Consider the following 27,510-nt stretch of genomic DNA (forward strand, 5'->3'; position numbering starts at 1 on the left):
ATGTGTATACTATTTGATCATCTGCCATATTTGATGCATGTTCTCCACTACTATATGGAAGTATTGTGTATTGGGCAGTGTTGGGCACACGTATATGGAGGGAGTTTTGTATGTATGGTTTTAATTGTTTTTATATGTTACCAATAAAGCTTGTTTGACTTATTATAACTTTTGGTGGTGTGCATACATTATAGTGGCTTTCCTTTTCTTGTTTATTATCTGCTCTGCGTATTAGCCATTGTTTTGCACCCCCAATATATATATTTGATATCATTGTAGTGCGCCAACTAATTTTTCTATGATGCATACTGAATAATGGCCACATTATGCTCCATACTGTATAATGGCCCCACATGATGCTGCGTACAGTACAACGGCCACACATGGTTACCCCCACGCCCATGATTGCCTTCTCCATCACTACACACACCTTTCACTGCGCCCCCTCGCAGCAGCCGAGAGCTTCTACTTTCACGGCGCTAAATGATGTCATCCAGCTGCGCCGCTGACTGCTCACGTCGCTGCAGCTGTGATATGCCACTGATAAAGACCTCCCGTGTCTCCTGTGCCAGTCAGTGTCAGAGCGAGGAGCAATATCTGCTCCAATCCGACTCAGCCAGTGTCTGCTCCGTGCACCTCGTACACACACGACTCCGCTCCATGCACCTCGTACACACACTACTCCGCTCCATACACCTCGTACACACGCGGCTGCGCTCCATACACCTCGTACACACACGGCTCCGCTCGGTACACCTCATACACACACGACTCCGCTCCATACACCTCGTACACACGCGGCTGCGCTCCATACACCTCGTACACACGCGGCTGCGCTCCATACACCTCGTACACACACGGCTCCGCTCGGTACACCTCATACACACACGACTCCGCTCCATACACCTCGTACACACGCGGCTGCGCTCCATACACCTCGTACACACACGACTCCGCTCGGTACACCTCATACACACACGACTCCGCTCCATGCACCTCGTACACACACGACTCCGCTCCATACACCTCGTACACACGCGGCTGCGCTCCATACACCTCGTACACACGCGGCTGCGCTCCATACACCTCGTACACACACGGCTCCGCTCGGTACACCTCATACACACACGACTCCGCTCCATACACCTCGTACACACGCGGCTGCGCTCCATACACCTCGTACACACACGGCTCCGCTCGGTACACCTCGTACACACACGACTCCGCTCCATACACCTCGTACACACGCGGCTGCGCTCCATACACCTCGTACACACACGGCTCCGCTCGGTACACCTCATACACACACGGCACCACTCCGTACACCCGGCTCCACTCCATACACATTGCACACGCTGCTCCACTCCCTATACCTTGCACACACACGGCTCCTCTCCATACATCTCGTACACACACACGACGCCGCTCCGTACACCTTGTACACACACGGCTCCGCTCCATACACCTTTAACATGCTGCTCCGCTCCGTACACCTTGTACACATGCGGCTGCGCTCCGTACACCTCTTACACGACTCTGCTCCGTACACCTTTCACACGCTGCTCCGCTCCGTACACCTCGTACACACGTGGCTCCGCTCCGTACACACACGACTCTGCTCCATACACCTTTAACATGCTGCTCCGCTCCGTACACCTTGTACACATGCGGCTGCGCTCCGTACACCTCTTACACGACTCTGCTCCGTACACCTTTCACACGCTGCTCCGCTCCGTACACCTCGTACACACGTGGCTCCGCTCCGTACACACACGACTCTGCTCCATACACCTTTAACATGCTGCTCCGCTCCGTACACCTTGTACACATGCGGCTGCGCTCCGTACACCTCTTACACGACTCTGCTCCGTACACCTTTCACACGCTGCTCCGCTCCGTACACCTCGTACACACGTGGCTCCGCTCCGTACACACACGACTCTGCTCCATACACCTTTAACATGCTGCTCCGCTCCGTACACCTTGTACACATGCGGCTGCGCTCCGTACACCTCTTACACGACTCTGCTCCGTACACCTTTCACACGCTGCTCCGCTCCGTACACCTCGTACACACGTGGCTCCGCTCCGTACACACACGACTCTGCTCCATACACCTTTAACATGCTGCTCCGCTCCGTATACCTTGTACACATGCGGCTGTGCTCCATACACCTTTCACACGCTGCTCCAATCCATACACCTCGTACACACATGGCTCTGCTACATCCACACTGTAAACACCTCCTGACCTCACACATACACTTACCCTCGTCCGGCGCCATGGCAACCAGCAGAGCCCTGTACACGGAGGTCCTCCCGATCATGTGACCCCCTGACTCCTCCCGATCACGTGACCCACTGACTCCTCCCATCCTGTGACCGCATCACAGGTTCTGTGCGCACAAAGCAGCCGATATGTGTTGTGCTGCTCTGCGGGTTCAGGGACTGAGGGAGCGGACCGGGAGTATCACACACCTCCCAACCAGTGTGGGAGAACTAATGTCCCGCCCGGGATCACGGGGCTGACTGTCAAAATCAGGACAGTCCCGCTGGATCTGGGACGGTTGGGAGGTATGCAGTCGCATGGCAATAGGCAACGGCCAGTGGGCTACTATTTGGCCCACCTCGACCCCGTGGCCCGAGCATCACCAAGTTGCATGAGGGCAGTTCCCACCACTCACTCGTTGCTTGACAAGACTGCAGACATAATTCTTGGCCATGAGACGCACATTTTTGCCCCGCATGATATTGCGGCAATACTGACTCTCCAACAGCCAAGACATCTGACTGTACAATGACTTTTGCGGCTGCAGTGTTCACTCCTTCTGCCTGACTACGTACAATCAACCCTGCTACTTTACTGCCGGTCCCCAAGAAGGATGGCAGTGATGAGGATTACCTCCAACATGACTGTTCCCAACTCCTGACTGAAGAGACAGCTACTCCATCAAATGTCAGCGAAAATCCACTTACAAATCCTGATCTGGTGTTATACACGGATGGTTCAAGGTATGCTGATGAGTTTGGCAGATTCCACACCGGATACGCTGTTACTACGGAAGACACTGTAGTGCACGCAGCTGCGCTCCCGCCCTCACAGTCAGGACAAGAAGCAGAACTTCAGGCTCTGTCTACTGCATGTGCTCTGGGGTGTAACAACTCTGCTGGCATCACAGCATGGCCTCACATCTCTCACACAATCTTACCCACTGCTCCAGGCCATGATGTGGTTTCTCTTTAATGCCAGCTCCATGTTCTGTGTCTCTGCTCTCTGCATGCCTCATGGCTATGTGTATAGGGGGCCGGCGCCTGAACTCTCTGGTTCTTATAGGAATCAGGTGCATCTGTCTAATCAGTTCCTGACCAATTACCAAGAGGCCTCCTGTATATAGTGCAGCTCCACCCTGTGCTCTGGGCCTGTGCAATGTGTTAGCTCAGTTTGTTTCTTGTTTCTGAGTTTGCCAGGTCGTGCTCTGAGTTACTCCCTCTCTGGAGGCATTTCTCTGTGCTATTGCCTTGATCTTGTAGTCTGCCCTCCAGGAGGCAGAATATCCTGGTCCCTGTGTCTTTGTCCCTGTGTCTTGTTCCATTGCCTTGTCTGTACTTTGTCTTTTCTCGGTCTCCTTGTCTGTGGCTTCCTTCCCTGCTTTGTCTTTCCTTGTGTTTTCAGTCTGCTTACACTCCGCACTCTTGCGGCTCTGCACTCAGATCTTGCTTCGCACTCTCTGGCTTTGCTCTGTGGCTCCGCTCTTTGCGGTTCTATCTGGTTCCGCCTCCTGTGTTTCTGCACTTGGCTCCGTCTCCAGCGTCTCCGCTCTTGGCGTTACCTCCAGCGTCTCCGCTTTTGGTTCCGCCTCCAGCGTCTCCGCTCTTGGCTCCGCCTCCAGCGTCTCCGCTCTTGGCTCCGCCTCCAGCATATCCGCTCTTGGCTCCGCCTCCAGCGTCTCCGCACTTGGCTCCGCCTCCAGCGTCTCCGCACTTGGCTCCGCCTTCAGCATCTCCGCTCTTGGCTCCGCCTCTTGCGGCTCCGCCCTTTGCTCTGTCTTCTCCTTCTCTTCTCTTAGTTCCACCTTCTACTCGTACTCAGCCTCCTGCATTTCTGTTCTTGGTTCTAGCTCTTGTGCTTTCGCTCTGCATCAGCTCTTGCGGTCTTTCTCTACTTTAAGTCCTCCTGTCTGAACAGGTTCCAACCTGTTTCACATACCTGCCTGCAGACCGGTCCCTACCGGTTTTTCCTATGTTCCAGCCGTACCCGCCTGCCTACCAGAGAGCCAACCGTGTCCGCCTGCCCGCCAGTGTCTCTGTTGTACCCGTCTGCCTGCCTGTGTCCCAGCCGTGCCCGCCTGTCAGCCAGAGTGCCAGCCGTGCCCGCTCCGTTCCTTAGTGGGATCAGCAGCCACAGCCAGACATCACCCTGGAGTGGCACCTGGTAGCTTCCTATTGTACAAGTCTGACCTCACCATCAGAGGCTCCAGCGAACACCTAGGAAACTACTTAGTTACGCCCCTTTCAGGGAAGTTTGGTCTGTGGTCCAGTGGGGCCACACCCCCGTATGCCCGCGCCAACCAGTCTGGGTGCGTGCGTGACATCTGGCCAAGGACCGGCGGGCTAATATATACACGGACTCACAGTATGCATTTGGTATTGCTCATGATTTCGGAGCCCTATGGGCTAATCGAGGATTTGTTACCACCGCCAGGACTCCAGTGGAGAATGCTGAAGCTGTTAAAACCCTCATGGACTCAATCAAATTACCTACCCAGGTGGTCATTATCAAAGTTAAGGAGCACGGTCCTAGGAACAGTCCACAGACTGTTGGTAACGCCTTTGCGGATATGCAAGCAAAAGTCACTGCTCTCCTACCCGTTGAACAGACCATACCAGCTATGGTGACCACAGGCTCTCAGTGTAAACAGTTACAAGAAACACTGACTCTACAGGAACCTGATGATTCACGACAGACTGAGGTCTTCTGTCGGACCCGGCGAGACCGCTTAATGACGATGCAGAGAATGTCTCCAAAGGAAGAAGTGAAGCAGTGGAAGGCTGATGGAGCACGTATGGACATGGTCGCTGGAAAAAGGACCAACTTGTGTCTTCCTAAGCGGATGTACCCTGCTATTACCACGTGGGCACATGGGCCCACACATTGAGGAAAAAACCAGGCCCAAAAAATCTACCGGGCTCCGGGTATTTCTACAGTCCTGACAGCACTCAACCGTGCATGTAACATCTGTCAGACCTGCAATCCCGGTCAACTTCAACGTGTACCCCCGAAGCACCTTGCTAAGCCCGACTATCCTCTCCAAAGGCTCCAGGTGGACCATATCACGATGCCGAAGTCTGGAAGGTATGAATATTGTCTGGTGGTTGTCAACTTGTTCTCCAGTTGGCCGGAAGCATTCCTCGTTACCAACATGACTGCAAAAACCACAGTGAAGAAACTGGTGATGGAAGTCATATGCAGAAATGGTGTTACAGAAGTCGTTGAAAGTGACCAAGGCACGGCCTTTTCTTCTCATGTGTATCAGGAGGTTCTGGCAATGCTTGTATCCACTGTAGCCCTCCATATTTCGTACTATCCACAATCTAGTGGGAAAGTTGAGAGGCTGAACGGCACGCTGAAGGGACAATGGACCAAAATGATGCAGGAGACTACGGCTCCATGGCCAGAGGTCCCACCCATTGTACTGTACCACATTTGTACTACCCCTAAGGCAAAACATGGCCTGTCCCCATATGAGATATTGTTTGGTTCTAGGTTCTTAGTTGCAAATTTCCAGCCTCTGTAGTTATCAGAGGAAACTGACTGTACTTTTCAATATGTTATTCAACTTAGTAAAAATCTTGCTAACACCCATGCTTTAGTTTCTTCTTCCCTTCCAGATTCAGCAGAAACCGACACTTGTCACAACTTGAAGCCTGGTGACTTTGTGGTCGTGAAAAGGCATGTCAGAAAACACGGACTAGAACCCTTGTATGACGGTCCCTATCAGATCCTCCTCTTTTTTTATTCAAATAAATTTTTATTAAGAATAACAAGGCAATTAACATGTTACATTTACATTTTCAATATAGAGTATTTCCCCCCCCTCCCCCTTCAAACAGCCCCCTTCGATCCCAAAGCCCCCCACCCCCACCCCACAAAGCAGCTCATCTTGTTAATTACTACCATCATTAAAACAATAGAGTATCTAATCCCTCAACCATTCGTATAAGCCACACTTCACATTACTATCCCATAGCAATCCATGGAGACCACATTTTATTGAACGTTTCAGTTTTCCCTTTCTTCTTATAAATCCCTTTTTCTAGTGTCAGGCCCTGTTTCACATACTGGAGGAACTCTCCTCTTGACGGCGGCTCTTCCCTAATCCAGTTTCTAGCTATCACCTTCCTAGCCATATACAACAATCTGGCTATAGCTATCTTTAGGTGTTTATCCACTCCAATCTCATCCACGCATCCCAACAAACAGACAACTGGATCCCTTGGCACCGTGCATCCATACGCACCTTCCATACGACTCAAAACTACCACCCAGAAGGCAGCCAACCTCGGACATGTCCACATCATATGGAAAATGTCTGCATCCGTAGACTTACACCTCGGACATTCAGAGTCATTACGCAATCCTGCCTTATATAACACCATCGGAGACCTATAAACTCTGTGTACCACATAAAGCTGTGACAATCTATACGGTTCACTCAGCGACAGTCTTGGGATCCATTCCAACACCGACTCCCAAGTCTCGTTATCTATTGGGCCCAAATCCCTTTCCCATTTAGCTCTTGCCATTATTGGAAACCCCAATAGAAAAGTGTGCAACAGATCCCTGTACAGAGTGGATATGACTCCTCCAGTCGTCCCATCATTACACACATACTCCACTACTATATCCCTTTGAATCCTAATACCTCCGTTCCTACTCTGAGCTCCAAAGGCATGCCTCATCCGCAAATATTGATACTCCCCTGCAGACCCAAGACCAAATTCCGCCTGCAATTGGGAAAATGATTTCAGTTCACCTTGTTCAATTATTTGATACACATACTGAATCCCTTTGCCCAACCACTCTATCAGTACCCCCAATGCCTCAAATTCTTTCAGATTGTTATTATGCCATAGCGGCGAGTATCTAGTCAAGTCCGTGATCCCACGTATGTGCCTCAATCTACTCCACAGCTTGCGCATCAACAGCAAAGTCGGATATAGCTTCCCCAAACTCTCCAAGGATCCATCCTCCAAACATTGTACCACTGGCCTTCTTTTTGTCACCACTTCCATCAGCCGCTGTACCGCCCCAGATGACCCTTCATGCGCCCAGCCCCTTAAATGCTGACTCTGGGCTGCAAGAAAGTACAACTCAGGGTTAGGCAATGCCAGACCCCCATCATCCTTGGGTCGCTGAAGTGTCTCCAGTTTGATACGCGGATGCTGCCTCCCCCAAATCAGATTCCTAAACAGAGAGTTGATCTGTCTAAATTTCCCACGTGGTATCCAAACCGGCGCATTGTGAACAATATACAATATTTTCGGCATCAGAATCATTTTGATAAGATTCACCCTGCCTACCACAGACAAATGTAGCTTAAGCCATGCATCCGCTTTTGCCTTGAGGGCACCCAAGATTGGAGTCAGATTCTCATGTATATAGTCAGTGACCGGCATAGATACCCATATTCCCAGGTACTTAAATTTACTCGTCACCTCCAGTCGCCCGTCCTCCAATGGCTCCCCATCCACATCGTCCACCTTAAACAAGATAGACTTACTCCAATTTATCCTAAGTCCCGACACTGATCCGAATCGTTCAATAATCCCAATGGCTCCCTCCAAGGATGCAACCGGGTCAGCCAGAAACAACAAAATATCATCCGCATACAACGCCACCCTTTCTTCAATCACCCCATATTTAAACCCCGTCATCTCATCAGACTGTCGAAGCGTAGCGGCCAGTGGTTCCACCGCCAGAGCAAACAAAAGGGGTGAAAGCGGACACCCCTGTCTCGTCCCTCTAGCCAATTGTATGGTCCGTGACAACTCCCCGTTTACCCTAACCCTGGCCATCGGCATCGAGTACATTAATTGAATCCATGATATGAACTGCGGTCCAAACCCCATTCTTCGCAACACCTGCCAGAGATACCCCCACTCCACACTATCGAACGCCTTGTGAGCGTCTAAAGATGCAATAACTCTCTGGCCACAGTTATCGGCTTTGAGTTGCAAGTTCATATACAGCCTTCGTAGATTAATCGCAGTTGACCTATCAGGCATAAAGCCAGACTGGTCTGAGTGTATCAGGCCAGAAATAACACTTGTCAACCTCATCGCCAACACCTTAGCCAGGAGTTTAACGTCGATAGTAAGCAAAGAAATTGGCCGATATGAATCCGGCTGTGTCGGGTCTTTCCCCTCCTTTGGAATCACCACTATTGTGGCCTCCCGCATAGATGCCGGTAGCCTTCCACCATTCGTAGCCTCTTCCAAGACCGCCTTCAATTTAGGGATCAACACTTCCCCCAAGCTTTTATAAATTTCGGCAGGAAATCCGTCTACGCCAGGCGCCTTCCCATTAGCCATCGACTGCAATGCCCGTCCCAGTTCCTCCTCCGTAATGGGAGCCTCCAAATCCTCCCTAGCTGTGTCACTCAGCCTCGGGAGCTCCAACTCCTCAAGGAACGCCACCATGTCCTCCATTGACCCATCTACCCGAGAGGAGTATAAGTCTGCGTAAAAATCTGCAAAAGTCTCCAAAATCTCTGAAGTCTCAGAAACAGCAACACCACTCCCAGTCACCAAAGAGTGAACAAAGGAAGTATTTCTCTGGGCAGATGCCACCAGCGACAGCAAATGACCCACTGATTCACCCTCCTGGTAATAGGCCAAATTCATGAATTCCCTTTTCCTTTCAGCCTTACTCAGCAAGACCGCCTCTAGCTGGCTTTGAGCTGCCTTTAACCTCCTCCCAGCCTCCAAAGTACCCATTATTACCATCTCATCTTCAGCCACCCTCAGCCCATCTATCGCCAGCCTCTCTGCATCTCTCGATTTCCGCTTACACCTGCTAATATCCCTAAACAACAGCCCTCTCAAGTACGCTTTCATGGTTTCCCACACAGTAAGCACATCTACGCTACCCTCATTTATCTCAAAAAATTCCACCAATTCCTTCTTAATCTTCTCCAAGTCTATACTGTGTAGCCAATTAGGGTGAATTTTCCACTCCCTTCTGCTCCCGTTCCGTGTCCCCACTGATCGAAATTCCACTTCAACTGGACTATGGTCTGAGAGAGCCCTAGGTAAATATCTCACGTCCCTTACCATCGTATCTAGTAATCGGTTACCCAGTGCCAGATCAATCCTAGACAAAGTACCATGAGCTGGCGAGTAGCATGAATACGCCCTTTCCCCGATATGCCTAACTCTCCATAAATCAACCATGCCCACTTCCCCGACATAAGTCCCAAACGTAGTGATATGTCCCGCCGTCCTACTCTGGGGGTTTTTGTTCTTATCCCAAAAGTCATCACATATATTATTAAGGTCGCCGATAATTAGTAATGGTAACGGTCCCCAGCGCTCTACCCTCTCCAGCACCTCTCTTATCTTCTTGCTTGAGTATGGGGGCGGAATATACATTGCCACTATACACATCAACACTCCATTTATTTTACATTTCACCACCACATACTGACCATCCACATCCTCTTTTACCATTACCTCCTCATACTGCACCCCCGCAGGTATTAACACAGACACACCCCTAGAATACGTCGAGAAAGTAGAGTGATACGCCCTCTGTATCCAGCGCCTATTCAATACATTCACCCTCTTCCGCACTAAATGTGTCTCCAGCAGACATATCATTGAGACCTTCTGTTCTCGGACATACTGCAGACTTGCCGCTCGCCGTGTTTTATCCGCCAGACCTCTCACATTCCAACTCAATATTTTAATACAATCTCCCATCATGTGGCTCATCATTTCTTAAAGTATCCAATTTCCCAAGTATGAGCTGCCCCAACCCTCCCACCCCCCTGCCCCCTCCCAACTTGCCCCCCTAACCCCCCCAATATAACGCATTCTTCCTCTCATCAAGAGTGGGGCCCCACTGCCCACTGCGAACACTCTCCCTCACTTAACCCTCTCCATTCGCGTCCCGCTGCCATAGCAATCACAATTTCCCCCCCAACTTTTACTTTATTGTATCTTAACATTTCAACTTATATTAACATATAGAAAAAGTACCAAACCAGTTCACAGTACCCAGCATAACCCTCCTCCCCCGTACTTAGTAGTTGGTACTGTCCCCTCCGGCCATTCCTTCAATATGGCCCAGCAAAACCCCCAACAGTTGCTCAACTCTTTAACCATTGCTAACGAGCGCAGAACTCTCCTCCATCGACAGAGAAAACAAATCCCAACTGGATCTTGCCGAAATGTCAGTCGCCCATTCCCTTAAGTTTTTTTCTCATGAGTATAAAGCCACTGGGTAGCGTCCTCCGGTGTCAGGAAGAAATGTGTCTTATTAAAAGCCACCAGTCTCAGCTTGGCGGGAAACATCACTGAGTACTGCACTCCCAGCTCCCTCAGTCGCCGCTTGACTCCAGTAAACTTCATCCGCTGTTTCTGAACCGCAGCGGAATAATCCGGATAAATGGCGATTTTCTGACCTCCAGCCGTCAGATCCTCCATCTCTCTAGCCTTTCTAAGGATAATGTCTCTGTCCCGGTAGTTCAGTATTTTAGCAAGCATGGTACGGGGATTTGCTCCTGGGGCAGGGGGCTGCGGCGGGACCCTATGAGCCCGTTCAACAGCAAAGATTTTTGTCAACACTGTGCTCCCAATGTTCTCCAGCAGCCAGTTCTCCACAAACTCAGTGGGATTTCTCCCCTCAGTCTTTTCAGGCAGCCCCACTATACGTATATTATTTCTTCTGGATCTATTTTCCAGATCCTCATTTTTGGCAGCGAGCTCGGCTATTGCTTGGGCGAACTTCTTTTCAGCTTTTTGTAGCTTAACTATGTGATCTTCTGCCGTGCTCACCCTCCCCTCCACCACTCCTATACGTTTGTCCATTTTCTACAGAGCCGCATTAATCTGTGCCGTGTCCCCTTTAACTTCCTGCATCTGCTGGGCCAAGGAGTTCAGGGATTGCTGACATGAAGAGATCAGTGTGATAACATCTCTAAGAGTCGGCTCCTCTCCCTGTGATATGGCTTCAGGTCCCCCACTAGCCCCAGCCATGCTGCCTCTCTCCTTCCCCCTCTGTACCTCATGCTGCTCGGCTGTGCTTGCTTCCTCCTCCTCCTGGTCAGCTCCAGCTCCAGATCCTGGTTCTGCCTCCTCAGCAGCCTCCACTCTGGCATACTGCTGCAGCTTTGCGGCCACCTCCATGCGTCGCTGACATGCGGCGTTCTCCTTCTCGGCGTCCTCCCTAGCATCGGCACCATCTTGGCCGGCTCCTGCATCGCTGGTGCCAGCGTCTTTCTGCCGCCTCCTGGTCATCGCTGCCGACTCCGGACCCGCCGCTCCGCACCGCTGCACTCTCCGGACCTTCAGCCAGCCGGATTTAGGTGAGGTTACCCGAAAATCGGGGTTAAAGCAGGATTTTTGTCCTTCTGGCAGCAGGAGCACTCTTCCCTGCTTCCACTCACATGGCCAGCTAGGACACGCCCCCATCAGATCCTCCTTATTACTCCTATGTCAGTAAAGCTGGAAGGAAGGCCGACATGGATCCACGCATCGCACTGCAAGCTGGTCAAACAGACTAGTGGCAGATAAAGGGGCATAATGTTTAATACTACTGCTGTTGTCCAAAACCAACTTTTCATAGTCACTAATCAACACACTGTACTACTGGATTACTTAACAGCAGCACAGGGTGGTATGTGTCAAGTTATTGGACCCGCTTGCTGTCATTATATAGATCCCAATAGCACTATGAAGTTAAAGTTAGAAGACATTCAAAGACTCAGAGATCAATATGATAAAGACAATGACCGTAATAAGGACAGTTGGTGGGCAGACACCTTCTCCTTTCTTAATCCAGCCAATTGGTTCAAAGGAATTGGGGGCTGGATAGCTGGAATCTTGCAAAGTGTTTTACACATCGCTGCCTTTATCCTTGTCATGTATGTAATACTAAAACTTGTTTTTTGGTGTATTTCTGTATGTATTAGGAAATTCTGCACTAAGACAGCTAATTATGATAACAAAAGCGTTGCCACCCCTGCTCTTCTCTACACCAATTTCACAGAGTTACCTGATGAAGATGTTGAAGCCAAGCGCATGGCTACCTTCAGAAGACCTCCTCCGCCGTCATCAATAATTGTTATCCGTAAATTTAGCATACAGGGGGGACGGGTGCGCCACAACAGCCATGGCTTGTAACATGGCACCAGTCTTGTAAAGACCGTACCCCTCGAGCTTATAGCTCGGGATAGTACCTCTGATGCTGCATATTAGTTAACAAAATTTATCTAGGGGGGAATGTGAAGGGTTAAACATTAACATTAGAAAAAATAAAGCAGGCTTAATTTTGTGCTTTTTGACTCCATCTTGCTGTTTTGAGATACATTCTGTTACTAGGTAAAAGTTCATAGCTTGAGACCTTGATTGTTCTAGTTTGTACAAGAGCATGAGACTGAAGGTGTATTGTTTTACGAGACCTTGACGTACAGGCTGTTCCTGCATTCTTATAGGTCAAGTGTTGCAAGTGTGATTTTATACTATTGGTTGAAGTGTAACTTGCTAAGATTATGAAAAGTGCGACACAATAAACGGGGCTTAGAGATCTGCTCGATCCTCCCAAACAGAGACACACGTCTCCGTCTGGTCATTTTCAGTTTCCGGTAATGCTCTGTGGATCAATTTGAAAATCACTGCGTCAACCGTGAAGGGTCACTCCAGATCCTCCCTCAACACTCCCTATATACAGAGCTAGAAGCACCATAACCCCTTTCAGCCTACGTAATAACGCACAGGTCCAGGACGAGGATGTAGGCGCCGGGGGATTCGTAGGTGTCGTGCACAGTGATATACTGTGGGTGCTGTAGGTGTTGGAGCAGGGCTGCCTCATGCGCCGCTTGTTCTCGTTTCTTCATTTTTTTGTTGACAAATTTCACAGCAAATTCCTTCCGAGAATTTTTCTGGATACATCTCTTTACCACAGAAAATCTTCCTCTGGATGGAGGCAAAAGAGGAAGATTATACAGGGAGTAGCCGCGTCTCTTTGTGACTGAGGAGAAGGAGCAGTGACATAGAGATTGGTGACAATGTGGTGGTCGGACACACAGGGGGCTTTACAGGTTTACCGTCCTATCTCCTGCTGCTCAAGGTACACTTGCTCGAAGTTCTCCTTCCAGTATATGGCAGATCCATCCGCGTTGGCATCTGTAAAGTAAAGTGTAAGCTCTAAGGAGAGTCATAGTGGTGAGCTCTGTGGAGGGTTCTACATTGGGGGAGATCTGAGGAGGGTCTAATATTGAGGGGTGAGTTCTGAGAAGGGTCATACATTGGTGGTGAGATCTGAGGAGGGCCCTACACTGGGCATGAGATCTAAGGAGGGTCCTATATTGAGGGGTGAGTTTTGAGAAGGGTAATACTTTGGATGGTGAGCTCTGAGGACGGTCATCCATTGGGGTGAGTTCTGAGGAGGGTCCTACATTGGCGGTGATATCTGAGGAGTGTCCTACACTGGGGATGAGATCTGAGGCGGGTCCTACATTGGGGTGAGTTCTGAGGATGGTCCTACATTAGGGGATGTGTTCTTTGGGGGGTGGCAGATTTGCAGGGATGGACATATCCTTTGATGCTGTGCAGTGGGTTTGGGGGGCTCACTGCCATCTTAAAGGCTGCTTCCTACTGTTATTTTGCATATGAGGACAATTTTAATATACATGACAGATCACGTTTTGGGGTTCGTTAAAGGGAGATAACTAGGTTGTTAATGAGGAGCTGTGGGATAAGAGGGGTCCTTAGACAATAGACGGTCCCTGAGCAAGAACTGCACAATGTCCACTCCTGGGGTTTTGTGTATCTTATTGGACCTGGATGATTGGGGTCACATCTCACCGATCTCAGGCAGCCGGAGGGGTTCGGAGGGGTCGCTGGGGAGGCTGAGGCCCCAGGGGTTGCTGGCGCTGACTTTGAACTGGTAAGTGCCCCCCGGTCTCAGGTCTTCCAGCACCAGGTAAGTGTCCAGGGTGCAGGCGACAGATTGCTGCCAAACTGAGGAACCTGTGGTGAGACAGCAGCTGATCATGACATCCACGATGGGAGAGAATGGAGTTCCTCTTACTACAGCCCCATCTCAGGACAGGAAGGCTTGCTGCCTGTCTTCACCCCCTTTGGCCTTATAGGGAGTACACCCCTCAGCCCACTTTCCTTCCCTGAACCTTTTGCTCACATTATAGGGCCATGACGAGCGAGTGCACTGTAGGACGTCAGATCTGTCCACCTCCCCCAATTGTAAGGCAACGTTCACATTAGCGTTTCCCGACGCTGCGTCGGGAAACGCTGCGGCAACGCATGCGTCATGCGCCCCTATATTTAACATGGGGGGCGCATGGACATGCGTTGTGCTGCGTTGTGCGACGCATGCGTTTTTTTTGCCGCAAGCGTCGGGCGCGGAAAATGCAACAAGTTGCATTTTTCTTGCGTCCAAACTTCGGCAAAAAAGGACGCATGCGTCGCAAAACGCAGCGTTTTTGCGTGCGTTTTGGTGCGTTTTTATTTGCGTTGTGCGTTGCGTCGCCGACGCAGCGGCGCACAACGCAAATCTGAACGTAGCCTAAGCGAGTACAATGTGCCCCTAATCCGCGGGCTCCGGCCCACTCACCTTCATCCTTATATTCCACTGTGTACCCCGATATGGTGCAGTATCCCGTGCTCGAGGGCGGCAGCCAGCGGAGGATGACGGAGGTGCTGCTTCGTTCCTGAGCGATGGGCTGGCTGGGAGCCCCGGGGACACCTGCAGGACACAAAACCAAGCAGGTGAACCCCAAATCCACGTGGACTGATGGCTCTGACATGTATGTATTGAGGTTCGGGGTTTGAGGGCCTCCATCTGTCCAATTTAATCTGAGCTGTTTATAAGGGACTATGGGGTCAGAGCCATTCCGTGCCCCTGGTGCTGACTTGTTTGGCACAGTACTGATATACAGTGGCTATAAAAAGTCTACACACCTCTGTGAAATCTAAGATTTTTGTCATGTAAATAGTCCTACAGGAAAAAATAATTTCAGAAATTTTCCTTAAAATGTCACCAATAATCTGTGCAAATTCAGTGAGGAACAAACGGAAATCAGTTAGAGTGTAAAAATAAAAATTAAGTGAAACAATTGCAATTGCATAAATCTGCACACCCTTCCAGTAATACTTTGTTGCAGTCCCTGTGAATTTCTGGCAGCAGTCTTTTTGGGTCGCGATCTATCAGTGCGGCACATCTAGGATTGATGATCTTTCCTGGCTCCTCCCTGCAGCAGCTCCACATCAGTCAGATTGCGGGGACATCTCCTGTGTACGGCGTCCTCTTCAGGTCACCACAGATTGCGGGGACATCTCCTGTGTACAGCGTCCTCTTCAGACACCACAGATTGCTGGGGCATCTCCTGTGTACAGCGCCCTCTTCAGGTCAACACAGATTGCGGGGACATCTCCTGTATACAGCCTCCTCTTCAGGTCACCACAGATTGCGGGGACATCTCCTGTGTACAGCGTCCTCTTCAGGTCACCACAGATTGCGGGGACATCTCCTGTGTACTGCGCCCTCTTCAGGTCACCACAGATTGCGGGGACATCTCCTGTGTACAGCGTCCTCTTCAGACACCACAGATTGCTGGGGCATCTCCTGTGTACAGCGCCCTCTTCAGGTCACCACAGATTGCGGGGACATCTCCTGTGTACAGCGCCCTCTTCAGGACACCACAGATTGCGGGGTCATCTCCTGTGTACAGCGCCCTCTTCAGGTCACCACAGATTGCGGGGACATCTCCTGTGTACAGCGCCCTCTTCAGGTCACCACAGATTGCGGGGGCATCTCCTGTGTACAGCGCCCTCTTCAGGTCACCACAGATTGCGGGGGCATCTCCTGTGTACAGCGCCCTCTTCAGGTCACCACAGATTGCGGGGACATCTCCTGTGTACAGCGTCCTCTTCAGGACACCACAGATTGCGGGGTCATCTCCTGTGTACAGCGTCCTCTTCAGGTCACCACAGATTGCGGGGACATCTCCTGTGTACAGCGCCCTCTTCAGGACACCACAGATTGCGGGGACATCTCCTGTGTACAGCGCCCTCTTCAGGACACCACAGATTGCGGGGACATCTCCTGTGTACAGGGTCCTCTTCAGGTCACCACAGATTGCGGGGGCATCTCCTGTGTACAGCGTCCTCTTCAGGTCACCACAGATTGCGGGACATCTCCTGTGTACAGCCTCCTCTTCAGGTCACCACAGATTGCGGGGACATCTCCTGTGTACAGCACCCTCTTCAGGTCACCACAGATTGCGGGGACATCTCCTGTGTACAGCGTCCTCTTCAGGTCACCACAGATTGCGGGGACATCTCCTGTGTACAGCGCCCTCTTCAGGTCACCACAGATTGCGGGGACATCTCCTGTGTACAGCGTCCTCTTCAGACACCACAGATTGCGGGGTCATCTCCTGTGTACAGCGTCCTCTTCAGGTCACCACAGATTGCGGGGACATCTCCTGTGTACAGCGCCCTCTTCAGGACACCACAGATTGCGGGGACATCTCCTGTGTACAGCGCCCTCTTCAGGACACCACAGATTGCGGGGACATCTCCTGTGTACAGGGTCCTCTTCAGGTCACCACAGATTGCGGGGGCATCTCCTGTGTACAGCGTCCTCTTCAGGTCACCACAGATTGCGGGACATCTCCTGTGTACAGCGTCCTCTTCAGGACACCACAGATTGCGGGGTCATCTCCTGTGTACAGCGTCCTCTTCAGGTCACCACAGATTGCGGGGACATCTCCTGTGTACAGCGCCCTCTTCAGGACACCACAGATTGCGGGGACATCTCCTGTGTACAGGGTCCTCTTCAGGTCACCACAGATTGCGGGGGCATCTCCTGTGTACAGCGTCCTCTTCAGGTCACCACAGATTGCGGGGGCATCTCCAGTGTACAGAGTCCTCTTCAGGTCACCACAGATTGCGGGACATCTCCTGTGTGCAGCGTCCTCTTCAGGTCACCACAGATTGCAAAGACATCTCCTGTGTACAGCGTCCTCTTCAGACATCACAGATTGCGGGGACATCTCCTGTGTACAGCGCCCTCTTCAGGTCACCACAGATTGCGGGGACATCTCCTGTGTACAGCGTCGTCTTCAGGTCACCACAGATTGCGGGGACATCTCCTGTGTACAGCGTCCTCTTCAGGTCACCACAGATTGCGGGGACATCTCCTGTGTACAGCGCCCTCTTCAGGTCACCACAGATTGCGGGGACATCTCCTGTGTACAGCGTCCTCTTCAGACACCACAGATTGCGGGGACATCTCCTGTGTACAGCGCCCTGTTCAGACACCACAGATTGCGGGGACATCTCCTGTGTACAGCGTCCTCTTCAGGTCACCACAGATTGCGGGACATCTCCTGTGTACAGCACCCTCTTCAGGTCACCACAGATTGCGGGGACATCTCCTGTGTACAGTGCCCTCTTCAGGTCACCACAGATTGCGGGGACATCTCCTGTGTACAGCGTCCTCTTCAGGTCAGCACAGATTGCGGGGACATCTCCTGTGTACAGCGTCCTCTTCAGGTCAGCACAGATTGCGGGGACATCTCCTGTGTACAGCGTCCTCTTCAGGTCAGCACAGATTGCGGGGACATCCCTGTGTACAGCACCCTCTTCAGGTCACCACAGATTGTCCCTTGGGTTTAGGTCTGGGATCAGCCATTCCCCAATCTCCATCTTCTGGAGAAGCTGTTCTTTCGGTGATTTGGACGTCTGTTAGGGTTGTTGTCGCTGAAAGGTGAAATTCCTCCTCATCTTCAGCTTTTTAGCAGCGGCCCAAAGGTTCTGATGTAAAATTGTCTCATATTTGGAACTGTCCATAGTCCCCCTCCCGCTTGACAAAATCTCAGCCCCAGAGGACAATGCTGTCTCCACCATGCCTCACTAAGGATAATGATCATCTGGTGATGACCGATGTAGGCTTTCTGCCTTGTGCAATTATGGCTACAATTCTCCCTCTCGGTCTCATCAGACTGTACACACGTGGTCAAAATTGTTGGCGCCCCTCATTTAATGACAGAAAACCCCACAATGGTCACAGAAATAACTTGAATCTGACAAAAGTAATAATAAATAAAAGATCTATGAAAATTAACAGATGAAAGTCAGACATTGCTTTTCAGCCATGCTTCCACAGAATTAAAAAAATAAATAAAACTCATGAAATCGGCCTGAACAGAAATGATGGCATTCTTACCTTAATATTTTGTTGCACAACATTTTGAGGCAATCACTGCAATCAGACGATTCCTGTACCTGTCAATGAGACTTCTGCACCTCTCGACAGGTATTTTGGCCGACTCCTCAAGAGCAAACTGCTCCAGGTGTCTCGTGTTTGAAGGTTGCCTTCTCCAGATAGCAGGTTTCGGCTCTTTCCAAAGATGCTCAATAGGATTTCGGTCAGGGCTCCTAGATGCCACTTCAGAATAGTCCAATGGTTCCTCTTAGCCATTCATGGGTGTTTTTAGCTTTGTGTTTTGGGTCATTATCCTGTTACAAGACCCATGACTTGTGCCTGAGACCAAGCTTTCTGACACTGGGCAGCACATTTCTCTCTAGAATCCCTTGATAGTCTTGAGATTTCATTGTACCCTGCACAGATTCTAGACACCCTGTGCTAGATGCAGCAAAGCAGCCCAGAACATAACAGAGCCTCCTCCATGTTTTTCAGTAGGGACAGTGTTCTTTTCTTGATAGGCTTCATTTTTCCATCTGTGAACATAGAGCTCATGTGCCTTGCCAAAAAGTTCCATTTTTGTCTCATTTGTCCATAGGATATTCTCCCAGAAGCTTTGTGGCTTGTCAACATGTAGTTTGGCAAATACCAGTCTGGCTTTTTTATGATTTTTTTCAACAGTGGTGTCCTCCTTGGTCGTCTCCCATGAAGTCCACTTTGGCTCAGACAACGACGGATAGTGCAATCTGACATTGATGTTGCTTTAGCTTGAAGTTCACCTTTCATCTGTTTAGAAGTTTTTCTGGCTCTTTTGTTACCATTCGTATTATCCGTCTCTTTGATTTGTCATCAATGTTCCTCCTGTGGCCACGTCCAGGGAGGTCGGCTACAGTCCATGGATCTTACATTTCTGAATAATATGTGCAGCTGTAGTCACAGGAACATCAAGCTGTTTGGAGATGTCTTATAACGTTTACCTTTAACATGTTTGTCTATAATTTTCCTTCTAATCTCCTGAGACAACTCTTTCCTTCGGCTTCCTCTGGTCCATGTTGAGTGTGATACTCACCATGTCACCACACAGCACCATGAGGATCTGTAGCCCTATATACAGGCCACTCACTGATTCCAGGATTGTAGACCCCTGTGATAATAGTTAGTGGACACACCGTGATTTAACATGTCCCTTTTGTCACATTATTTTCAGGGGTATCATCATTTCTGTCCAGGACTATTTCATGAGTTTTATTTTTTTGATTCTGTGCAAGCATGGTGGAAAAGCAATGTCTGACTTTTATTCATTATTACTTTTGGCAGATTCAAGTTATTTCTGTGACCATTGTGGGATTTTCTGTAATTGAACGAGGAGGACCAACAATTTTGACCACGTGTGTACATGTTTCCTGCTTCTGGCTGACTTGATGGAGGGTTTGGTAACACATTGCTGAACTGGATGTTTTTCTCTGTAAGAAAAGGCTTCTGTCCTCCCCACCCTCTGAAGCCAGAGTCCAGACATATGACGAATATGCGACATTGTTGTCACATGGAGGACACAGTCAGGACTGGCCAGAAATTCCTGCAGCTCCTTTAATGTTGCGGTCGGCCTCTTGGAGCCTTCAGGGACAATTTTCTTCCTGTCTTTTAATCAATGTTAGTGGGACGTCCAGTTCTCGGTGAGGTCATCATTGTTCCAGATTTCAGCCCCTTCTTACTGACGTCTTCACAGTGTCCATGATGGATCTGATGCCTGGAAAATGGTTCTGAACCATCTCCAGACTGACAACTTTCCACAGTGAGATCCTTTGCTGTGTTGTCAGCTGTTTACGGACCAGAAAATGTTAAGAAAATCCTCCCAGAGCAGCAACACTTTCTCTGGGACTAATCAGAATTGCTGTAAGTGACGGCGGCCGAGCGCTGACTACTATGTAATATGAGGGGAAATGTGATCGGCTGATTCTGAGCAAAACCACAGTCCTGATTATAGGAGGCTGTGCACACTTATGCAATCACATTATTTTACATTTTATTTCCCCCCTTACAATGATTTTACTTTGTTTCTCAATGGATTTGTACAGATTATAGGCAACATTTAAAGGGGAAAATGGTTCTTCCATGTAGGATTCTTTACGTGACAACTGACATTTTATCTGGGCGTGTAGACTTTTTTTTTTATATCCACTGAAGAATAACGACACTTTAGAACTTCCATTTTTCCCCTTCTCATGGTAACAAAGATAATTGATATGTTAGATGTATGGAAAAAGTCAGGACAGGACATAAGTGTCGAGTTTGCCGATTAATGTTATGTCAATGATCCCACAGCAAGAAGAAATAACCCCAAATATATTCAGGATCCACTGAATGAAACGCGGAACTAGCAACGACCAAACTGCGCACATTGCGGGGTCCATGCAGTGATGTCACTGAGCCCCCGCTGCCTCTTCTCTGGCCCCCGGCTCCTCTGTACCTTGCACTTTGATGGTGGCAGACGTGGAGGCAGAGCCGTGCTCATTAGTGGCCACGCAGGTGTAGATGCCACTGTCCTGGGGCATCAGGTTACAGATCCGCAGTCTGATGTCTCCAGACTCACTGCAAGAACAAGAAAAGATGGTCAGAAGTACGCAGGACACCTGCAGAGCCAGTGCAGGGGACCAAACCGAATAATAATGGAGATGACAAATCAGAAATGACAGCGATTGCTATGCTGTTCTGTGGAAACTGTCTTGCTGAGTTGTCTGTGCCTTGATTGACAGCTCAGCTGTCCAATCTGAGACTGGGAGGTGCGGGACTTTCTCCAGGTGTTCTGGTGATTGCCCGGCTGCTTAGCTGAGCTGTCTGCCTCTGATCCCTGCCAGACGTAGTCTGTGCGTCTTGGTGAGTGGTAGCCTGAGTCTGTTGCTCCGAGTCCTGATCTTCCACTGCCTGACCCTTTGGACCGTGTTCTGACCGTTGTCTTGTTATTGACCCTGGACTGTGACCTGACTTACACCTTCGCCTTTTCCCTTGGCGATCTATGTACTCTCTTGGTATTGACCACGGAATATCTGACTCTTCTGCCTGTCCGTGAGTAGTGACTAGCGTCATAGACAGAAGCGCAGACAAGCGGTGGCCAATAACCTGGTAAACACAGGCCGAAAACCTGTCCTGACCCAGTGCTGCTCACAGTGCCGAGCTTGTCACACTGTATCAGTGCAGGTAAGAGGAACAGCCCCCCGACTGGACAGAGATGTATGCTGCTGTGGTCTGCACTGATACATTGTAACGAGCCCTCAGTATTAGATTTCTACAGATATCCAACCTAACCTATTACCCTTCACTGACAGCAAGCAGAGATATTAAAATGTTACATTCCTGAAACACTTAGATTTTATATTACATAGGACTGCAGCCATGTGTTGCTGATCAGTCCGAAGATATGAGGACGCACTCACCTGGACGTCATGGTGTAGGCGCTGCAGTCTCCATCCAGGACGCTCTGGTCTGGACCTCTCCATGTGATATTCGGCTTTGGTCGTCCGCACACTTTACAGCGCAGGGTCACAGTGTCCCCCACCACACAGATAATGTCAGCCAGGTTTAGGAGGAACTCCGGAGCCACTGTCCCAATCAAACATAGGCACAAAGGTGATCGAGAATCCAGGTGTCACCTACAGCAGCCAATCACACTGCAGCATTCAACTCACCAGGAAATAAATACAGCAAGCCGATTGGATGATGCAAAAAGCTCCCAGAGTCAAACAATATATACCAGGAGCTGGATCAAGAGTATCTTTAACCCTCCAAAATGTCTCAGAACAGATACAGACTTTGGGTGCAGTCTCTGGTATCACCCCTACATCCATTCTCGAGTTCAAAATGTTCCTACTAATATCCCTCTTTTATCAGCAGGTCATTTTTAGGTCCGAATTCTGTATCTTGTTTACAGAGCTTCAAACCTTCTGCATAGTGTTTAATAGAAAAAGGTTACCTATTTCCACCACTAGGGGGAGCTCCCTATATACAGATACATGATAAGATCCTGTCTGCAGCCACCACTAGGGGGAGCTCCCTGTATACAGAGATACATGATAAGATCCTGTCTGCAGTCACCACTAGGGGGAGCTCCCTGTATACAAAGATACATGATAAGATCTTGTCTGCAGCCACCACTAGGGGGAGCTCCCTGTATACAGAGATACATGATAAGATCCTGTCTGCAGCCTCCACTAGGGGGAGCTCCCTGTATACAGAGATACATGATAAGATCTTGTCTGCAGCCACCACTAGGGGGAGCTCCCTGTATACAGAGATACATGATAAGATCCTGTCTGCAGCCTCCACTAGGGGGAGCTCCCTGTATACAGAGATACATGATAAGATCCTGTCTGCAGACACCACTAGGGGAGCTCCCTGTATACAGAGATACATGATAAGATCCTGTCTGCAGTCACCACTAGGGGAGCTCCCTGTATACAGAGATACATGATAAGATCCTGTCTGCAGACACCACAAAGGGAGCTCCCTGTATACAGAGATACATGATAAGATCCTGTCTGCAGCCTCCACTAGGGGGAGCTCCCTGTATACAGAGATACGTGATAAGATCCTGTCTGCAGCCACCACTAGGGGAAGCTCCCTGTATACAGAGATACGTGATAAGATCCTGTCTGCAGCCACCACTAGGGGGAGCTCCCTGTATACAGAGATACATGATAAGATCCTGTCTGCAGCCACCACTAGGGGAAGCTCCCTGTATACAGAGATACGTGATAAGATCCTGTCTGCAGCCACCACTAGGGGGAGCTCCCTGTATACAGAGATACATGATAAGATCCTGTCTGCAGCCACCACTAGGGGAAGCTCCCTGTATACAGAGATATATGATAAGATCCTGTCTGCAGTCACCACTAGGGGGAGCTCCCTGTATACAGAGATACATGATAAGATCTTGTCTGCAGCCACCACTAGGGGGAGCTCCCTGTATACAGAGATAATGTATAAAACTGCAGCCACTTTAAGGGGGAGCTCTGTGTTGAGGGCTCTGTGCCACTGAGTGACCTAGTGGTTGATCATTCCCTGAGATTTATGTAATATGTGCCAGGGGGAGTCAGATGGACAAAGCAGTTAAATCTTCATTGTTGTCACTCACCTTCCTGTATGAAGTTTGGATTCATGATCTGAAAAAAAAAGGGAATTTCACTTGATAATGATGAGCTAACTGCCCCTCCGAGTGTCTGTGCCAACAACAACCATAGGACACTAACCATTTGACATGAGCCCTACATACAGTCTTGCTCCTCGTTATTGGCCCCTACATACAGTCCTGCTCCTCGGTATTGGCCTCCACATACAGTCCTGCTCATCGTTATTGGCCCCCACATACAGTCCTGCTCCTCGGTATTGGCCCCCACATACAGTCCTGCTCCTCGGTATTGGCCCCCACATACAGTCCTGCTCATCGTTATTGGCCCCCACATACAGTCCTGCTCCTCGGTATTGGCCCCCACATATAGTCCTGCTCATCGTTATTGGCCCCCACATACAGTCCTGCTCCTCGGTATTGGCCTCCACATACAGTCCTGCTCATCGTTATTGGCCCCCACATACAGTCCTGCTCATCGTTATTGGCCCCCACATACAGTCCTGCTCCTCGTTATTTGCCCCCACATACAGTCCTGCTCCTCGTTATTGGCCCTCTCATAGTCCTGCTCATCATTATTGGCCCCCACATACAGTCCTGCTCATCGTTATTGGCCCCCACATACAGTCCTGCTCCTCGTTATTGGCCCCCACATACAGTCCTGCTCCTCGTTATTGGCCCTCTCATAGTCCTACTCATCATTATTGGCCCCCACATACAATCCTGCTCGTTATTGGCCCCCACATACAGTCCTGCTCATCGTTATTGGCCCCCACATACAGTCCTGCTCATCGTTATTGGCCCCCACATACAGTCCTGCTCATCGTTATTGGCCCCCACATGCAGTCTTGCTCATTATTGGCCCCCACATACAGTCCAGCTCATTGTTACTGGCCCCCACATACAGTCCTGCTCCTCGTTATTGGCCCCCACATACATTCCTGCTCGTTATTGGCCCCCACATACAGTCCTGCTCATCGTTACTGGCCCCTACATACAGTCCTGCTCATCGTTATTGGCCCCCTTATACAGTCCAGCTCCTCATTATTGACCCCCACATACAGTCCTGCTCCTCGTTATTGGCCCCCACATACATTCCTGCTCGTTATTGGCCCCCACATACAGTCCTGCTCATCGTTATTGGCCCCCACATACAGTCCTGCTCATCGTTATTGGCCCCCACATGCAGTCCTGCTCATTATTGGCCCCCACATACAGTCCAGCTCATTGTTATTGGCCCCCACATACAGTCCTGCTCCTCGTTATTGGCCCCCACATACATTCCTGCTCGTTATTGGCCCCCACATACAGTCCTGCTCATCGTTACTGGCCCCTACATACAGTCCTGCTCATCGTTATTGGCCCCCTTATACAGTCCAGCTCCTCATTATTGACCCCCACATACAGTCCTGCTCCTCGTTATTGGCCCCCACATACAGTCCTGCTCCTCGTTATTGGCCCCCACATACAGTCCTGCTCCTCGTTATTGGCCCCCACATACAGTCCTGCTCCTCGTTATTGGCCCCCACATACAGTCCTGCTCCTTGTTATTGGCCCCCACATACAGTCCTGCTCATCGTTATTGACCCCCACATACAGTCCTGCTCCTCGTTATTGGCCCCCACATACAGTTCTGCTCATCGTTATTGGCCCCCATGAAGTGTAAGTACATAATGTGGATTATCTAGAGAATTTGTTGATTGATTGTTTTTTAACCATAAACTTTTTATTAATTTTAAATAAAATCACATTTAACAACCATTTAGCTTCCAGTCATTGTACAATGTTACGTAAATTTCCTCAATCATTTATCAGCTAAATATAGTATTTTAACATGACCGAATATTATGGGAAAAAGAAGGTGTAGTGAAATATGTATAGGTATGATTGTGTGACTTGCAGTGGTTTAGCATCTGCCCTGAAGGCTGCAGGTCTCACCAAGGTGTTAATATGTATTATCCTGAGAAAGCAGACTTCTGCCTCCAATCTCGCCAGGGTGCGTAGCTAAGGACCAGGAAGGAGAGGAAGTGCTTCACACCTTCGGTTCTTTTGAAGAGAGATGTCAATTACAGCCTAACACTATCTATCTGTGAGAAACTTTAACACAGGGAATCCCAGAAGAAAATAATATATTCATTGGTGGAGTGGCCATGGTCGAATCAGAGAAAAGCAATTAGAATATCAACATGAGGGGCTGATCTAGAAATCTGACCTCCGTGGGGACTATAAATTAGACCTACACCCAAAGGGGGGTGTTAACAGATTGAGGGGCAGCTTAGCTGATGTGATCCAGTCCGTATTCAGCCCCCCTTCAGGGATCAGATGCAGACTACAAATTAGCTATTTCTATAAGTTTTCTCCAGTTTATTTTATACTGTTTTGCATATCTGTATGTCTTTTTATTACCATATTTTTATACCTTTTTTTCTTTACTGTAAGCACTGTACCTTTTTTAAAGCATAAAACTACAAGTTGAACCTTGTATGTTCTAAAGAATCCATAACCTTTAACTGTTTGATCCTTATGAGTGGTAGACCGTAATAGCAATACTTCCGGGACTCATCGCCCGTATATTCGGTGAGTGGTGGCAGCGTGTATGAGCGGGTGTGTGGCCTGGGTCGGTGTGTGGTTTATGCTCCCATTACAGCATAGGACAGAGGTTGAATGCTGGACTGAGAAGGGAGATAGATTAACCCTTGCAGGCACAACCCCAAGTCGCGTGCTTAGAGCGGGTATGTGACAAATTAGTGGCAGCACAGAGGGATCCGTGACAGAAGGGAAAAGGGAAGGGGTGATGACAACAGATTACTATACCCGTATTTTACCATGAATAGCTCTATTACATCTCTATGACCACAGTGTGTAGTGTGAATGATGGCCAGCTGTCCCATCTCCTGATATTATTGGAGGATGAAACCATTATCTTCTCTGATAGACAGCTGTCATTCACCAAAGCCACGATCTGAGTCAATGATGAACACTTGGGGTTTTTCCAATATCTTGCGATTTTAATTCTAGTAGCTATGAGGATGAGCGCAATCACCGTCCTGAACTCGCAAGGAATCAAATCCCAGGTCAATGGCCAGAAGCGCCTGCTCCCTCCCAATTTTCATTGGGATGCCAGTATTTTGAGACACTAAATGATAGATTGCCCCCAGAGCCGCTCCACCTTATGGCAATCCCACCAGACATGTAACACATCTGCGATGGCGTCTCTGCACCTCCAGCACACATCTGGGGAGCTTCGGAAGGTCTTAGACAATCTGGTGTGAATACCACCTGTACAGCAGCTTTCTCGCGTTCTCCAGGTTATTGGTGCACAGAGTGTGTACCTATCATTGAGAATGACGTCCACCACTGCCCCGGGGTGTTGTCCAATTGATCCCGAGTACGCTGATGCCCCATATGTGGGGTAAACCACTGTTTGGGCGCACAGCAGAGCTCAGAAGGGAGAGAGCACAATTTGACTTTTTGAGCGCAAAATTGGCTGTCATGTTTGGAGACCCCCTGATGTACCTAAACAGTGGAAACCCCCCAATACTAACTCCAACCCTAACCCCAACACACCCCTAACCCTAATCCCAACCCGATCCATAATCCTAATCACAACCCTAACGATAATCACAACCCTAACCCCAAAACAGTCCTAATCTCAACCCTAGCCATAACCCTAATCAAAACCCTAAATCCAACACACCCCTAATCCTAATCTCAACCCTAACCTCAAACCTAACTCTAATTCCAATACACCCCTAACCCTAATCCCAACCCTAACCTTAACCATAATCCCAAACGTAACTCTAATGCCAACCCTAACTCTAATACCAACCCTAATCCCAACTCTAACCCTAACTTTAGCCGCAACCATAGCCCTAACTTTAGCCCCAACCCTAGCCCTAACTTTAGCACCAACCCTAACCCTAGCCCTAACCCTAACTTT

At 49.4% G+C, this 27,510-nt stretch overlaps 1 protein-coding gene across 5 annotated transcripts in view; it reads right to left on the reverse strand.

The window, feature by feature from the left end:
- The window catches only part of KALRN (kalirin RhoGEF kinase), a 424,214-nt gene that overhangs the window by 7,014 nt on the left and 389,690 nt on the right, over nucleotides 1-27,510 (reverse strand). For all 5 annotated transcript variants that reach the window (XM_069732606.1, XM_069732607.1, XM_069732608.1 and 2 more), the window contains 7 exons: nucleotides 23,580-23,607; nucleotides 21,883-22,048; nucleotides 20,919-21,040; nucleotides 14,855-14,986; nucleotides 14,089-14,253; nucleotides 13,329-13,407; nucleotides 12,997-13,197 (listed from right to left, as the gene is read on the reverse strand). In XM_069732606.1, coding sequence (XP_069588707.1) covers nucleotides 12,997-13,197; nucleotides 13,329-13,407; nucleotides 14,089-14,253; nucleotides 14,855-14,986; nucleotides 20,919-21,040; nucleotides 21,883-22,048; nucleotides 23,580-23,607 — 893 coding nt within the window. The remainder of the gene's footprint in view (nucleotides 1-12,996; nucleotides 13,198-13,328; nucleotides 13,408-14,088; nucleotides 14,254-14,854; nucleotides 14,987-20,918; nucleotides 21,041-21,882; nucleotides 22,049-23,579; nucleotides 23,608-27,510) is intronic.

This window comes from Ranitomeya imitator, chromosome 7 (assembly GCF_032444005.1).
Source record: "Ranitomeya imitator isolate aRanImi1 chromosome 7, aRanImi1.pri, whole genome shotgun sequence".
In the NCBI taxonomy this organism is placed as follows: Eukaryota; Metazoa; Chordata; class Amphibia; order Anura; family Dendrobatidae; genus Ranitomeya; species Ranitomeya imitator.